Source organism: Strigops habroptila, chromosome 5, assembly GCF_004027225.2.
Source record: "Strigops habroptila isolate Jane chromosome 5, bStrHab1.2.pri, whole genome shotgun sequence".
Lineage (NCBI taxonomy): Eukaryota > Metazoa > Chordata > Aves > Psittaciformes > Psittacidae > Strigops > Strigops habroptila.
This window is the reverse complement of record NC_044281.2, coordinates 11,950,622-11,966,556: the sequence shown is the minus strand read 5'-3', so window position 1 is coordinate 11,966,556 and position 15,935 is coordinate 11,950,622. Positions and strand designations below refer to the sequence as shown.

At 41.6% G+C, this 15,935-nt stretch overlaps 1 protein-coding gene across 3 annotated transcripts in view; it reads left to right on the top strand.

Annotated features, from left to right (window-relative positions):
• Positions 1 to 15,935, top strand: part of SATB2 (SATB homeobox 2) — a 130,047-nt gene that overhangs the window by 68,332 nt on the left and 45,780 nt on the right. For all 3 annotated transcript variants that reach the window (XM_030487469.2, XM_030487471.1, XM_030487470.1), the window contains one exon: positions 9,284 to 9,756. In XM_030487469.2, the coding sequence (XP_030343329.1) occupies positions 9,284 to 9,756 (473 nt within the window). The remainder of the gene's footprint in view (positions 1 to 9,283; positions 9,757 to 15,935) is intronic.

Below are 15,935 nucleotides of genomic sequence, written 5' to 3'. Positions count from 1 at the left end.
TGTGAGGATGGAGGCTTTTTGTCTCCTCCTGGCTCTGAGCCTACCACTTGGGATACATGTGAAGACGCAAGTGAATTTGTGACAGGATGTCCACTCTTTCCAATCTCCTTGGGATACACATATACATTTGAAGGAGAGCTTGTATTAACACAGTTTGAATGCAAGATGTACAGTAGTTGGGAAACAAAAAGCTGACAGTTCTTCTGTGACCATTTCTCTTCCCCTCATGGACGTATGTAATCATTTGGGGGGTAATTAAGCTATCTAGTTTGTATTGTAATTTTCTTTTTTTTTTGGAGTATGCATTGTGAATGAGTCTAATTTTACTATGTAAAGCTTTTTTAAACTCCTTTTACTTACTTTTTAATTTTTCTTTTTGAGGAATGCAAGGTGTTTCAGTACACACCTCGTGCATACATGACGAGGTGTAAGCATGTTTAAACCTACTTGAATGAAGAATCAGAGTTTCCCCCTTTTTAACGAAGGTTACCTATTAAGTGATGACAACTGTGACAGCCATGGCTTAGTGCAGTAGTTATCAAACCATCTTGCTCCTGGCCAGTCCCATGGGGATGCTCCTTGCAATCTGAGAACCGCTTGTCTGGTTTCTCTAGCTGCTGAACTTGCTGAAGCTGGGAGAAGGTATTCAACGTTGTTGAAATTCAGGATTTGAATGTTGTTTAAAAGGCTTGCTTCGATTCTTAGTTTGATTCGCAAACAGACGCACAAATAAAAATAACACTTTGTAAGTAACTATATGTGTATATGTACGTATGGAGAGAAGTATTTCAGAACTTTGACATGCAACTCAGATCGTCAAGGGATCAAAGTTGTACCAGTTACTTACTCATTGCCCAGTGTTTTGGGTTTGTAGCATTTTGAATATTTTCTAGCTCTTTTTCTCAATAGATATTTCACTTCCAAGTGTCATGCTTTCTATTTTTACCAGAAGGACTATCACTGTATCAGAATTCTTTCACAACTAAAACTCTTAACTGGTGTGAATTTTTTCTTTTTGCCTGATGACACAACTTAGCTCGGTGGGAGGAAGTTAGGAAGGCAGAGGGGAGAAATAAATACATTGTGAACTTAAAAATAAAAAGACATATTTTCTTTGTCTGCATATTAAGAACATTTCATCTTTGCTCCTGTCATCAGTGTCTGTCAAAATATAGCTTTCTGTGGATGTGAGTTTTGAGACTGTGGCTGTCTCAAAGTTTTTGTGGAATGATGAGGCTTTTCAGTCTAAAGGAGGAGGGCTCAGTTATTTCTATTTCAACACTTCAGGAATGTAAGAAAAAGCTTCCTTAAATTGAGAATCTGTTTTGGCTGCTCTTTGATTTTTCCAATATTACTGATTTGTTGTTTGTGTGCTCTTTTATTCTTGAAAGTATGTTTGCTTACTTCCCATAACGGATAGACAGAGCAATCTGTTTTTCTTCTAATGTGTTTTAGAGGCTGTTGTAGGTTGAAAGAGGTTAGAAACAGGATTCAGAAAGGCTCCCAGCTTTCTTATTTCCAGGCTGAAGGAACCTAGGATTGCAGAGCAGTGATAATGCCAGTGCGAATCTGGGGAAAACTGTCATTATCTGCTCCGAGGAATAGTTTTTAATTGTTCCTCTGAAGCAGATGTTGCAGCAGTCTCATGAAAAGACACACCAGATCATTCGCAAGCATTGGTTTTGACTTCTAAAAATATCCTGCTTATTGATACATGCATGTGTATGTATCTCTCTGTAAACAGAGGGATTTATGAATGTATAGATATACATGTATAGATCTTGACCTTTTTCCTTTTTAGCTAACAGGCAGAAATATTATGGAGGCAGAAATGTTAAGTTTTTTAAGAAGATATTTTATGCCAGTTGTGGCTCTGGCACTAAACAAATTAGGGTCATTCAGGTTAGCTGTGTGGCTCTTCACATTACTGTAATCTTTGCTTACTTTTACACTCCTGACTGTATATTTATTTCAGTAAAAATAGGATTTTCCTCACTTAAGGGAAGAAAATAACACCATTTGCAGGCAAGATTTTCAGTATCTAGATGACATACATGACCTGAAGATCACCTGTGCCTCAGAGACATCCTCTTAGTCTGTGGCCTGCTGTGCTATTTTATGAGGGGAGTAGTTCATCAGTTTGCATTGATCACGAGGAAAAAGTAGCATCTCTCTTGAAATAGAAGTGTAATGTTGTCAAGATTCAGCAAGAGTTATAGACCCCTTGACTGCTGTTTTCCACACCCACACTAGTATTTTGCATTTCAGCATTGTCCCTGATGTTAAATACCAGTTTGGGGGATTTGAGCGTGTGTATTGTTAAGAAACAATTTACCCACTGCAGTGCGTTCCAGGAGCTTTGAGTTGTGGCCCTCTTGGCTATTCCTCTCTATAAAGAGAATTAAAACACACCATTTGGTGGGGGGGTTTTTGTTTTGTTTTGGTTTATTTTACTTTTATCTGAAGAAAATGCATATATGAATTTCATCTCTTCAGAATGTCTTGCATGTCTTCTGGCCCTTTTGGAGCAGTGGTTCTCACTCTAAATAGCACACGTGTCGCGGCAGAAGGATATGTGCAGTTAGCTGAATGCCATCTCTTGCGCGTACGTGTGGCTGGAGCTGCAGCCATTGCTGCTTTAGGGAACATATGTCAGTGTGATAAAGGTTGGAAGCTTTTCTGAAGAGAAACTGCCTAGCCACTTGTCCTGTGTCTTGCCCCTGCCATGCAGGGACATTGTACCTTTTTTAATAAGGAGATGCTGACCAAAGCTGCTCAAATAATGTTACTCAACTTTATGGTTTTAAAATGTCTTGTGTTCCAAGTACAGAGCTTGGAACAGACCAGTTGTGTGCTGAGGCTGAGATGTCTGCCCAGTCACTTTTGTATTCTTAATAAAGAATGGATGTCTTCATTTTCTAAAAAGCAAACACTTTTTTATTTTAATCTGCAGAATCTCAAAATTAGTTTTCCTTTATATTTAAAAAAATATTTTTGTGTGCTGCCAAACAATGACATGTTAGCTCAAAAGGATTTTTTAGAAAGTAAGCATTCGTGGAGATTAGATTCGATCAGGAGATAAAAATGAAGCTTAGGTATAGACATAAGCTTTGAAAGCTGCAATGTGGCTGTCTCTGATCCCATGGATTTCATAGAATACAGAACTCCAAGAGCAGAATTGGATTCTGTTCACTTGAAGTATCTGAAGAGTTTATATGTCTGCCTTCATGATGTTTGTGTTCTGTATCATTCCTTCCACCACCTCTGATGTTATAAGTCAGGAAGAGCAGCGTACGTATCTCCTGAAGGGATTGCACAACTGACTGGATATTCTAGGAGGTTTGCACCTCCCTCGAGATGCCCATGAGAGGTTAGTGCTTAAACAACAGGACAGACTTCTGTCACAGTAGTTTGACAGGAAGGGAGATACTTTTATATCAAATGAGAACATCCATCCATCTAAACCAGTACTCTCGGTGTTTCTGTCAGACAGTTCTGAGTAATACTTGCCCCCTTACTTCTCCTTTTCCGTTTCGCCTGACCAATATTAATGCATTAGATCAGGTGTTCACTAAAGCACCTTCAGTGTAATGTTTTTCCCTACCAGATGAATCTGGCATGTCCTGTCTACAAATGATGTTAATGTGATTATGAAGAACTGAGTTCGCACTTCTATGTGCACTCTTGAACCTGGATAGTAACCCCAAAATAATCTAGAAACATAAGATCATGGGTTAGCTTCTTCTTTTCTGACAAGCATCTTTGGAAGCAGTGTAGTCCAGGGACAGCCCATGGGAAGAATATGACTTGTTGTATTTAAGCAGAACTGGTAGAAGACAGGTTAGCATCTCTGTGTCCCAAGGGATGACTTGGATCTAGCCTTCAGGATAAGGGAAGGAGAAGGTCAGCTACACACACAGTTAGCGACGTTAATACACTGTGCCCAGTTCACCTGAAACTGGTGCTGATCAAAGGCCCCCTTTTAATGATGGTTCTTCTAATTACAAAAATAGTGATTTGTGCTCTGGTGAGAACTGAATGATTTGCAGTGAAGAACAGACAATGGCCTTTCCTGTCTGTTTTCCATTAGGCTTGGATAAAGGCCTTTGCTACCCACAGCTAGCTGCCAAACAATTTATGTTTGTGCTCTGTAGCTATTTTGAGGGGTTTTGCTATCCTGGAGGATAGAGGAAGGGTTTTAAAAGTTACAGCTTCTTATCAAGTCACCCTCTTCAGTCAACCTGCTTTTTCTCCAGTCCTGGCTACAGGAACAAATCGCCCGGGCAGAGATCAGGCAGTGAATGAAGTCAGTGAACAACTTTGAGTAAATATGAAGATTAGATGTTGAATGAAAATGAGACTCCTCAGACCAGCCCTTTGCACTGAAGTGGTTAAATGGGCTGTGATTAAAAGAAATAAGTAATTATCCTAATTATAGATGAAAAGATACAGAATTACCACTTTAAAAGCACCTCCTGTGCTCTGGAGTGGTTCTGTTATTTACAAAGTGGTAGTTAGTAATTATGTAGCATAAGCAAGAGGGCACCCTCTTGGTGTAGTGCAGCAGCCCTGTCTCTCAGAGGCAGAGGGTTGTACTGTGCTGGAGAGCGCTTTGTCTCCCAAGCACCACTCCAAAGTTCAGGTCTTGCTCCAGTGAGCAGGATGGTGCTAAGCCAGGAGAAATTGTGGGAACCTTTGTATCTCAAGCTTAGTGCAGGGCATACCGGAGTTCACGGAGTTCTCCCTGCTTGGCTGTGACCACCTCTGGTAATGACTTTTATGATCACCAGGTTTTAAATAATAAATAAAACAAAGAAGCAAACTCTGAAGCTCTAGAGAACAGCCCTGGGTGGTGGCATCCTGTCACAATTGAAGCATGGCAATTCTGCCGGCTAGTAACTTATTACAAAACATTTCTTTACCAGCCTCTTCCTTCTCTGAGGCAAAGTGCCCCAATGCCTGTGGGACTGAAAAGTTCAGGACTTGCTGGGTCATGGATGCTAGCAGGATCTCTCTGTCCCCACTGCAGTGCAGTGCTGGGAGATGTGTTATGCTCTTCTCTCCCTGATGCATCCATTATTGTGCATAGGAGTTTGGTTTTCAGTGCTGTCAGTCAATTTAGTGCCACTCATAAACCCTAAATGCCCCACAGGCTATTTGTCAGAATGTTCCTATTAACAACTCGGTGAAAATAAAGGGTGAGGGGAAGGGAAGGTGGAGAAATAAATCTTATTTTAAATCTTCTGAGCTGGTTTTATTTCAAATGGAAAGTTGCATGCGGACCACCCCAAGCTATTGTGCTGCAGACTGTGTCAGCTGCTTGACTGTGCAAGGAATATTTGGGTAGAGGTTAAGAGCATCACACAGAGGAAGGATGCACTGGATTCCTTTTGTGCTGTATTCAGGAAATTTCTAACTCAGTAAGGAGTTGAAATACATTGACACACGTGGTAATCATTATAAGAACAGAAAGGAACATTGAAATTTGACAATTTTCTGCTACCATTCTGAGGATTATGTTGTTTTCTGACTGCCTTGTAGAGATAGTGACATGTTCTAGGGGGGGGGTATAGGACAACGAAGGGCAGATGCTATTCTGGAATGCTCCGAGAGCTGCTTCCTGAGCTTAGCACGGTACCTGTTGTCCAGACACCTTGTATCTGGGCCTAGTGTATGATTTCAGAGGGGTGGGTGGCTCTGAAATGACAGTTGTACTTGGTTTAAAAGAGCTCTTCAAGCTAAGAGCTGCAGAATCGCATACCAGGCAGCGCGACACAGGGAGAAAAGGGAATCGCTGCCGTGTCTTTTGCTGTGGTCACACCACAGATGGAGGTGGTAACAGCCTCCTGAACCAGCTTTTGTTTAACTAGCACAGGCAGCTCTAGCAGAGGAGGTTTATCAGAAGTACTTGAACGTAGGCACCACATGTCCATGGAGCCCCTTTCTTCCCAATTTAAGGTCCTGCTACTCTGCCTTCACTGCTTTGTATTCCAATATATTCAAGTACCAACCGGTTCATACAGGACTACAAAAGCTGTAAGTGTATCCCCAGATTTAGTGGAGCAATAGCAAAAAAGGGAAGGATAATGGGGTAGGAAGATGGAAAATGGAGGATGCAAATGGAAAAACCCTGACTCGGGAAGATCTGAGGCAGAACATTGGTGTCACAGCAGCTTTGTGGCTCCTGTATTCCTTTTTTCTTAGAGTGTTGCCAGCAGCTGGCCTGTTTCCCAGGGCAGTGCCAGTCTTCATCTTGGGCTTGTCTCAGGCTTGCTCCTGTCTGGCCCCACAGAGTTCTACCAATCCATAGTTACCAAAGAACAAGAGGGAATCTGATACGGGCAATGTGTTAGAGAAGGAAACAGTCTTGAGGAGTTGAGTAATGCACATTTTTTCCATCCAGCGTAACTGTTAATGGTAACCTTTTATTATTGAAGTGGTTGAAGTGACTAGAATCTGGTATGTTTATTGGGAGTATATACATGGCTCTATAGTCTAATGTCATTGGAAAAGGAAACTGATAATAAGGGAAAAATACACCTATGGAAGCAAGTCAGGTGATGGCTCTGTGTAATTGTAATTCCAAGTAGCACTGCAAAGATTAACAGCCTGGCAGCCTTTTCATCTTAAACTTTATTTTTATAGGGGTTTATAACTTGGCACTAATGTCAGGAGTGGGTGGAAACTTGGCAAATGTGGTTCAGCCCAGAAAGTGAATGTTATTTATATTTATTTCTCACCAAGTTTTCAAAAACACTTGGTTACTGTTTTTACTTTTTTTTTTTTTTACTTGTGTTCTAACAAGTAGTAATTTGTTGGTTTCAGTGACTTATTCTATGTGTCGTTTCTTAAACTACAAAATAGTTCAGAACTTATTTCAGCTCTTCTGAAGCTCCTAGTGGAAAGACTCTAGATTTCTCGGGGTGTAAATGAAGACTGAAAATAGAGCTCATTGTATTTTCTTGTAGCAGGGTGCTCCAAGTATTTCATATACACTGAGCAACATCTTTATTCTATTTACATCAGGTTAATTGCTGATTGCCAAGTAGCTCCTGCACCTTTGGAATAATTACGCTCGGTTTTGCTGGCAACTGTGTGTATTTAATGGCATTACTTAGGTGCAGGCTTACTGCAAGTGGGCTGAGGAGGCAATAGTTAGTATGGCCACATGGGCTCTGAATTGTCTGTGTTGCAGGATGTGGTCTGGGGGTGTGACAAAACAGCCTCTCTTCCCCACTCCCCTACACACACATGACATCTCTATATCAACTCCGCGTTCATCCCTGGTATCAACACTGCTCATATTTCACATTTCACGTTGATTTCATGGTTGTTCCTAGTGGTAGAGAGCTTTCTGTAGCTGATTTTCACAGAGGCCTAGTGACATCATAAGGAGCAGCTTTTGAATAGAAGTTTTCAGCATTTTCAGCAAACTGAAATACCGCATTGTGTCTCTGGCAGCCTTTGCGTAATGTAGCAAAATGATAATTTGCTAACAAAAGTGGCTGCGTATTACATGTATTGCATTGCATTTCAGAGTTGAAATACGCTGTACAAACAAGCACTTAGTTAGAAAATCAGTCAGGTTGAAACATTGACTTTTGTGAAAAATGGAATTAAAAATTTTCTCAGAAATCCGTAGCTTTTTAATTTTTGGAAAGCAATTATTTTAGAGAAGATTAAAGATGTTGCGGGTATTTCCTTTAAAAGCATGGGAAGAGTGAGTTAAAATTTCTTACAAGAAAAATCTGGGTACTGATTCACCTAGTTGTAAAATTCAGTACTTGTGATGCTCTGGAATGACAGCTCTAAAGATAGTAACTGTGTGAGTTTGTGTGTATTCAGGGATGACTCCCTTCCCGGTGAGAATTCAACCCTCTCTATCTGAAATTGACTCTGGAAGGTGAAAGGAGCTGTCCTTCTATTTAGAAGGAAACAGAGAAAGTCATCAGTAAACTGTCATCCTGAGTATTAATTGTGTAAAGCTTCAAAGCTTTATATAGATTAAGTTTTAAAAAAGAGTCCAAAGCCTTGTACAGTTGTTAATCATTACAGAAGTTATAATAGTATTACAGCATTTATGAAGTAAATCCTATCTTGTTATTTGCTGAGAGCAATACAGGGATGAGGTGGTAGTCTTCTAGTTGTATGATATGTGACCCTGAACACTTTTATATCAGACCATTATATAAATGCCTATCCAATTGCATGTAATGAGGCTCATGGAATCTGCAACCTACTGTAAAATGACTTATGATTACTTAAAATTATCTAGCACTTGTATTTATGTACTTTTTAAACTTAATTTTGTATTTCAAATGCTACTTTTAGAGGAAATTTGGTTTTGTAATACATGCATTTGGTTTTTCAGTTACATGAAAAGATACTGCAATTTTGCTGACATAAGATATTGAAAAGGGACAATATATATCAGTATATAAAATTACAGTATGTGCATTCTGTGTGTAGTGTTTCCTTTTTTGTAGCATGTGTGTCACTTAGGGAACATGGGTCTTTGTTGTGCTAAACAAAGGTTTTTGAAGAGAGTGAAGTCAGTTTCTTTACAGTGGGCATTCATGCAGAGGTGGTTTAAGGTTTCTGGGCAGACTCATAGTGATGAGGCTTTGGATATAGGAACCATTGGTTTAACGTTTTCTCATGTGTGAATTGCATGGTTTTGTAGCATGCTTTCACACAGGCAACATGATTCTGCTCTATTGCTCCTGGGTGAATTGATGTTACCAGATAACTATATCCACACACAATGCAAGGTAGAGTTTATGTTATAATAGTTGCTGAGTTTGTAATGAGAAGCGGTTCCATGAGCTGCACAGGGAATGGTCTGGTTTCCATTGGGTTTGTGTGAGTGGATACTAATTTGGGTTTCTTTCCTTCACCTAGATGCCAGTGATTCTGAAACATTGACCCCTTATAAGTGTTATTCAGTTTGCTGTGACATACTCAAAAGTTAGTGACAGTGTAAGTAGAAATGTCCAAGCTTGTTTCTTTAGGAAATGAGGCTACAGAGGATGCCTGCTACTGGTTTGATAAGGAGGTCTTCCTGAGCAGTGGGTGATGCCTGAGAAGTCCAAAAGAACGTTAATTGTTGTTGTTGCTTTTACATTGTGCTGCTTTTGCTTATGTTTCAGTGAAGCTTTTATGCAAGATTTGCAAACTAAAGCAGGTGCTGTTGAGTAGAGTCACCTGCAGTAATCCTTACCCTAACAGTCCTCTTGTAAGTGAAAACTGGAATGTCAGCAAACTAATTTTTCTCTTTTAACAGTGGAAAGAGTGGAAAGAGAAAACCTTTCAGACTATTGCGTTCTTGGTCAACGTCCCATGCACTTACCAAATATCAACCAGCTGGCAACCTTGGGAAAAACAAACGAACAGTCTCCTCATGGCCAAATTCACCACAGTACTCCAATCCGAAACCAAGTGCCAACGATGCAGACAATGATAAACCCGGGGCTCCTGTCTCCTCAGCTCAGTCCACAACTGGTGAGGCAGCAGATAGCAATGGCCCATCTGATAAACCAACAGATTGCTGTCAGCCGGCTATTGGCTCACCAGCATCCACAGGCTATCAACCAGCAGTTCTTGAATCATCCACCCATCCCTAGAGCTGTCAAACCAGAGCCATCGAATTCATCAGTGGAAGTCTCTCCAGATATATACCAGCAAGTCAGAGATGAGCTGAAGAGAGCCAGCGTGTCTCAAGCTGTCTTTGCAAGAGTAGCATTCAACCGCACACAGGTATCAATTTCTATGCTATAATCAAGAAGTGCTGCGGGGGCAAGGTTGTGGCTGTTGTGGGGCTATGTGGTTGTTGCAGATCAAGGCGGGAGGTGTGCATACAAACAGGTCAAGCTATCCCCTATTTTTTCCCTCAGTCTCTTTGTTGGGATTGAACATGGCTGTTTCTTCCTGGAACAGCTGTTTATTTTCTGTGCTGTTGTCTGAGCTTTGTTCTCTGGCAACAATTCTGCTCATGTGAGTTCTTCCCTGAGTTCCTCTCTGTGGTTATAAACTTCCACATCTGCCCCTGCCTGATGACCAGGAAGAGGTAACAAGAGACTATGAGAGTCAGAGGTGTCTTTGGGCTTCTATCGCTTCCTCAGTTTCTTCCTGTTGTACCTAGTACCACTACTAGTGCTAGAGGCTACCGCCACAAGAAATGTGTAAGTGTGCATAGGCCTGAAGGCTCACTGCTGGGAAAGATGTCTGCCCTTTGCAGCAGATCATATTTGCTTTCATACATCTGACACAGGTTTTCTCACTTGCCTAGTGAAATGCAGATGTTAAAGTGATTGCATGGTAGCGTCAGCTTAAGCCTAGCACCTGGAGTACACAGGGTGAATGTATTTTCAGAAAGACCACTTACATTTATCCTGCTGCCATTCAAGACATACAAAGTATGATCTATCCATTTTGATCCTCTGTAGTAAGGCTAAAGAAATTTGAAGTGGCTTAATATTTAATATTAATGCATTTTTTGGGGGGTCCGATTGGAGTTCATCTTTGAGGTAAGCTTTACCTGCAAGAGAAAAAAAGGGTGTATGTGTGTGTCCTGGAGGTCTGTCCCTTGCCCCATACAGCACCTTTGTCTGTTCTCCTGGATTAATGATTTTCTTTGGCACTGCCATTTTGGAAATGCCATGTTATGAGGGAACTAATTAAAGTATGGAGCACATTTTTATTACTTCCCTTCTTCCATTAAATTCATAAGATGGCTGCACTCAGAGAAAACATTCACTTCCAATCAACGTGACTTTGAGTTCTGGGGTTAGCCTTGAGGATATCAAATGAAAACTACATAGGAATGTATGAGTATTTCCTCTTTAAAATGCTGCTTTTAATTTGGAAAAGCTTTTCATCCCTCTGGGATCATAACCCGTTGTATGTAAAGCCTGGTATAATCAAGGTAGATGGTATCGACAGAATGACATATTCTGAACTTGAGCAAGAGGTCACCAGCAACATTGCTGGTCAGGGTTTTGCTGCTGTCACTGAACATGAAGCTCTGCTTTAGCCAGACTGGGAGAGCTGGGTTGGTAATGGCCAGTCCACCATTAAACTAAAAGCTCATTAAACTAAAGCCGGACAAGAAAGCTGTCATACAACTTGTGTGGTAAATCGACAGTTCTGCTGTAGTGTTTAAAAGGAGGCAAGATTTTGATTCTGTGTGTCTAGGAAGCCCCAAGCCTTGCATATTACTGACCAAGCATTGTATAATGACTTTCCAGGACAGCAGGGAAAAGGCGAACATGTGAGAGAGACCGCTCTGGCCTCTGCCTAGCAGTGGCACAGCATTGCATCTGCCTGTGGTGTTTGATAGCAGCTCTAGTAGAGATCGTGCCACACTCTTGATAGATAATCTGAAACATGGACTACGTTAGATGCAGTATGGTTTGGGGATGATGGTGGGGTTTTTGTCTTTTTACACCTCCCACAATATTCTGGCATGTATCTAGTGGGTTTAGGACACTGAATAGATCTTTGGGTGAAATGTGGTTTCTTCCCAACTCCAGTGGCTCCTATGTGACTGTGGGCCAGTCACACCTGACAGCGTTTTCAAGTGCCCTGTATGATTCAGGACACCATTCAGACTGGGCTCACTCATTGGGAGCACAGACCTGGGCAGCATGGAGTGGACATACCAAGGTAATGTCCTTTGAGAAGGTGCCAGGCACCTTTGCTGGGCAGGGCTGCACCTGGAAATGGGATGTGATGCTTTGTTTTCTGATTAGTTTACATTTGAGTTCAGTGTAAAATGGTGTCTGTGATTCAGGGTGCTAGTATGACTGGTTTCGTCATTCCCCCTGTCCTCCTGCTGACATTTATCTTAGGGTGCACTAACTTCTTTAGCTTTTCTTTAAAAAAAATCTTCCCTGAATTTGATTGCCTCATTGCAAGAGATCAGACACATGAGTTTATATAAAAGAAATCACCTACTTTGTAGCTCTCCATCATAAGTAATATGATGTACTATGCTAGTCCATGACACCAATTCCAGAGCAGGCAAGTCTTATCCATAAAAGGTTTGCTCATCTCACAGCTGCGTTTCATTAATCTACAGGGCCTTAATATAGAAGACTAGTGGTTCTTACCTATAGTGCATCATGTTCATAGGAGCCATCACTGTAGCAAAAGAGCATAGGTACACATTTATGCTTCGCTGTCCTCAGCTTTTAACTCCAACTCAAATCAAGCTCCTCTCTTGTCAGAGGCTGAGGTATTAAGAAGAGTTGCTCATTCAGACAGCCTTGTGCAGCACAGTAGAAGATGTGGGATGTTCCCACACACCCATGGTGGGGAAGCAAACTCTGTAAAAGGCACATGAAGTGGAAGTTCAAGTCTGATCTCACCTCCTTGCATTCCCCCTGCTGCCTCTGAGGATCCTCTCCTGGGGAGGTGCAGAAAGGCGTGTGTTTCTCTCTGGAAATGTTTGGGTTTGTTGCATTTCACAGGAAGTGCCAGCCTTAGAAACTTGCAGTCTGTTGTTTCTCATGATGGTACCAAATAATAGATGTTGTATGCCAGCCAGCTAATAACTGTATTAATCACTGCATTATGGGACACTGTTTAAATAGTCTCTGTTCTCGGTAGCTCTGTGGTGCACATTAGCCTATAATTAACTATAGCTTCATGAAATATGTACTGCGAGGCTTGTTTAATAGATAAACTATTCTCTAATTTATTTTAAAGTCCAATGACCTACATACTCAATGCTGAAAAAACCCCTCTTACTAACATTATTTCTCCCCTGAGACTTTCCATCTGAACAAATGTGTTAAATGAAGTAGAGGAAGCTTTGATCCAAACTAGGCTAAATCCATTGGAACAAATGGCTGATGCATGTATGTATGCATGTGTGTGAGGGAAGGGGGACATGAGAAGGGCCACAAGAAGGAGGGGTGCATTTGTATGGTTTATGAAACATCCAGATCTTTTTCTTAAAGTTGAAAATACATAGCTTAAGACAACAATATTTGCTTATACCTGTGGCCATGTTGTCTGCACACAGGAAACCAAAGCACCTCAGGCTCAGGGACAAATCCTGTGCATTTCCTGGGGCACAGCACTCCCACTGTGGTCCCACTCGGAGATGGGGACTGAACATCAGGCAGCTTCATACCTGTTCTGTGCACAGGAGAGCTGCACGGGGTGTTTGGCTAGGAGCTGGCCCAGGCCGCGATAGCCATGAGGAGGGTTTCTTTCAGTCAGTTAAAAAAGTTCCAAAGTGAACATTTTCAGATGTCTTTGAATCTGGGTATGAAGTGTGTATGACTGATTTTTAGTAAGTGTGTTGGGCTAACCTCTGCCCCTTCTTTTCATTTTTGGAGAGTCCATATCACAATTTTAGTTCACTCTACTGTGGAATCTAAAAGGCAGTTTATTCAGCAAATAGGACGGGTAGAAGAGAGTTCTCAGTGAGTGGGCTTGAATAGAAGGCAGAGAGCTGTATGAGGCCCATCAAACACTTGAGAGTTACATGATCATACCTGGTATCTTTATCAGGACTTCTTCCTGGAGGAGAATACACACATGGGTTTCAGCCATCCTCAGGGCAGAGTCCTTGTGCCGTCTCTCTCTTGCACTGTGATGTGTCTTATACAGCATTCTGGTTGCAACCAAAATGTTGTAATAACCAAAGCTTGCTTATCGCAGGTTGTAATATATTGAGAAATGGGCAGGCAGTGATGGTTGCAGAAGAAAGAGGACTATGTTAAAGGAAATGCATGAAAATGCTCTCTTGGATGTGCCTTGTCCTTCTCCGGAGAGTTTTTAGCAAATCTGGAGGTGCTGAAGTGATCTGTGCTCTTCAGAATCCTAGTTGGAAAATAGGTCATTTGAGTCCTGCTTTGCATAAGGAAAACGAACATAATCTCCTTCCTCTCCCCACTTGCTCAGCATCCATCTTTACTGCAAGCGGTGGAGTTACAGTCCCGATGGTTGGTCAGGCTGTTTGTAAGAGTCCAGTGTAAATCACTGGATTAGTGAACTGCTTCTCTCCCCCTTTGGAGTGCCCAGTGGACTGTGAAGCCCATACTGAATGACTGCTTCTGTTTATATCTTTGTTTTTAGGCATCTTTTTTTTTTTTGCCAATGTTTTGACATAATAGCCCAAACTAGTAAAATGTTTGGGCGAGTGGCCAGTGCTTGTTTTACCGAGCAGCCTCAGAAACTGGAAAAACTCGTGAACCTGAGGCTTTTTGAATGAAACAGTTGTGGTGCCAGATACAAAGAGAGCTGGGTAAAAACACCAGGCATGTTCAGGCTGCTTGTAACTCTCTTTCCAAAGAGCACTGCTCCCTCTATCCTGCCCTGAGTAGATCTGGGTAAGAGCATTGGCTTTCCAGGCTGCAGATCAGAAGGCAGGACTTACCCAGCTTACCTGTCTGATGTCTAACTGCACCTCTCTGGATTAAAGGAAATAAAACACAAGGAGGAGGAAACCCCACCAGCCCTGGATAAAGTCAAATTTATAATAGAATAAACTAAACTGATCCACCTTGTTTGAGGGATTCAGTCACACCTTGGCTACAGGAATGAGTAAAGGCATAGGGAAATACAGGATCGATGGTGAATGTTGCCTCAGCTTCAGGTGTGGCTGTGGGCAAGTCCAGGCTACTGCAGTGAGGAAGGGGGAAATAACACTTCTGCGGCATGCAGAGGTGTCACTGGTCAGTCATGGAGGGCTGGGGCTCTGAGAGCAGGAGCGTGGTTGGTAAGGAAGCTCCAAAGAAAGGCTCTGGAGGCAGGCTGGGAGGGAGGAGGGTGATGACTCCTCATTTATGTCTATTTCTGCTTTCTTTGGCAAAACTCCCCCAAACTGAAGTGGGATCACGAAAGGGTCCTCTAAGAAGCTTTAAGATTAGAAATGGTTTTTTTTTGAAGTAACTAACTCTTCCACTTTTTCTTGCTTGTGAGCCAAATCCTGGACAGGATTCCTTTTGGAAATAATTTTCCCTTTAACTTCAGTGAGAGGAAGACAAGCAGCTTTAATTCTCTGCCGGGTATCTAGTGAGACAGTCATGCTGCATTCATCGCTATGGTGTCTGCCCTGTTGTGCACAGACTTTCAATTAGCAAGGGTTCTGGTTTTGGTTTGGGGGGGATTTTTTGTTGTTTTTTCCCCCAAAGAAATCTCTCTTTTACTGCATGAAACCCTTTCATGCTGCCTGCTTGTTCTATTCTTGGGTGTAATGTGGCACAAGCAGCATTCTGTTGTACTCACAGGAAAGAAGGCAGTCTGTGAGGGAAGTGCTTAATTTAATAAATTGCAGATTTTTGGTACATGGGATGTTTGTTCCAACAGTGGGTTTTGCACTACCCAAAATTTCAGTTTCAATTAACTTAATTGTATTCAATAGGCTGAATGAAAAGATTTTAAGTAGCATGTGAGTCAGGCTTTCAGAATGTGTGCTTGTAGGAGGAGGCTGCTGCTTGCTCAGCTGATGCACAGGAGTCCTGAGCATTGGAAGCAAATGCGTGGATATACAGAGTGAGCACGAGCTGTGTGTCTTGCTCACTTTCTGGCATATTTTGGTATAAAGGTTTGACATGCATGTCATATAAATGGTGGCACTTTGTGGCCGCAGGTGGTCGGTCTTTCTCTGCCTCCTTTACCCCGTGCATCCACATTCAGCTCCACATGCACATCCTGTCTTCCCTCATAAAAAGAGATACCATAATAAAAAAGAGGCTTTATTAAACTAATGCAATAAAGGCATTTTCTTTGAGGATTTAAGCACTTCATTTTTAATAATAAAAATCAAATTGTCATTGTTGCACCCTGTATAAGTTTTATTCAAATCAGCCTCTAAATGCTTTGTGCCTAAGCAGCTCTCTCCTGAGATGTATGTATTCTAGCATTAGTTAAATGAGTTTAAGAATGAGGCTTATACTCTGTCTGTAAGCAGGGGATCTAGA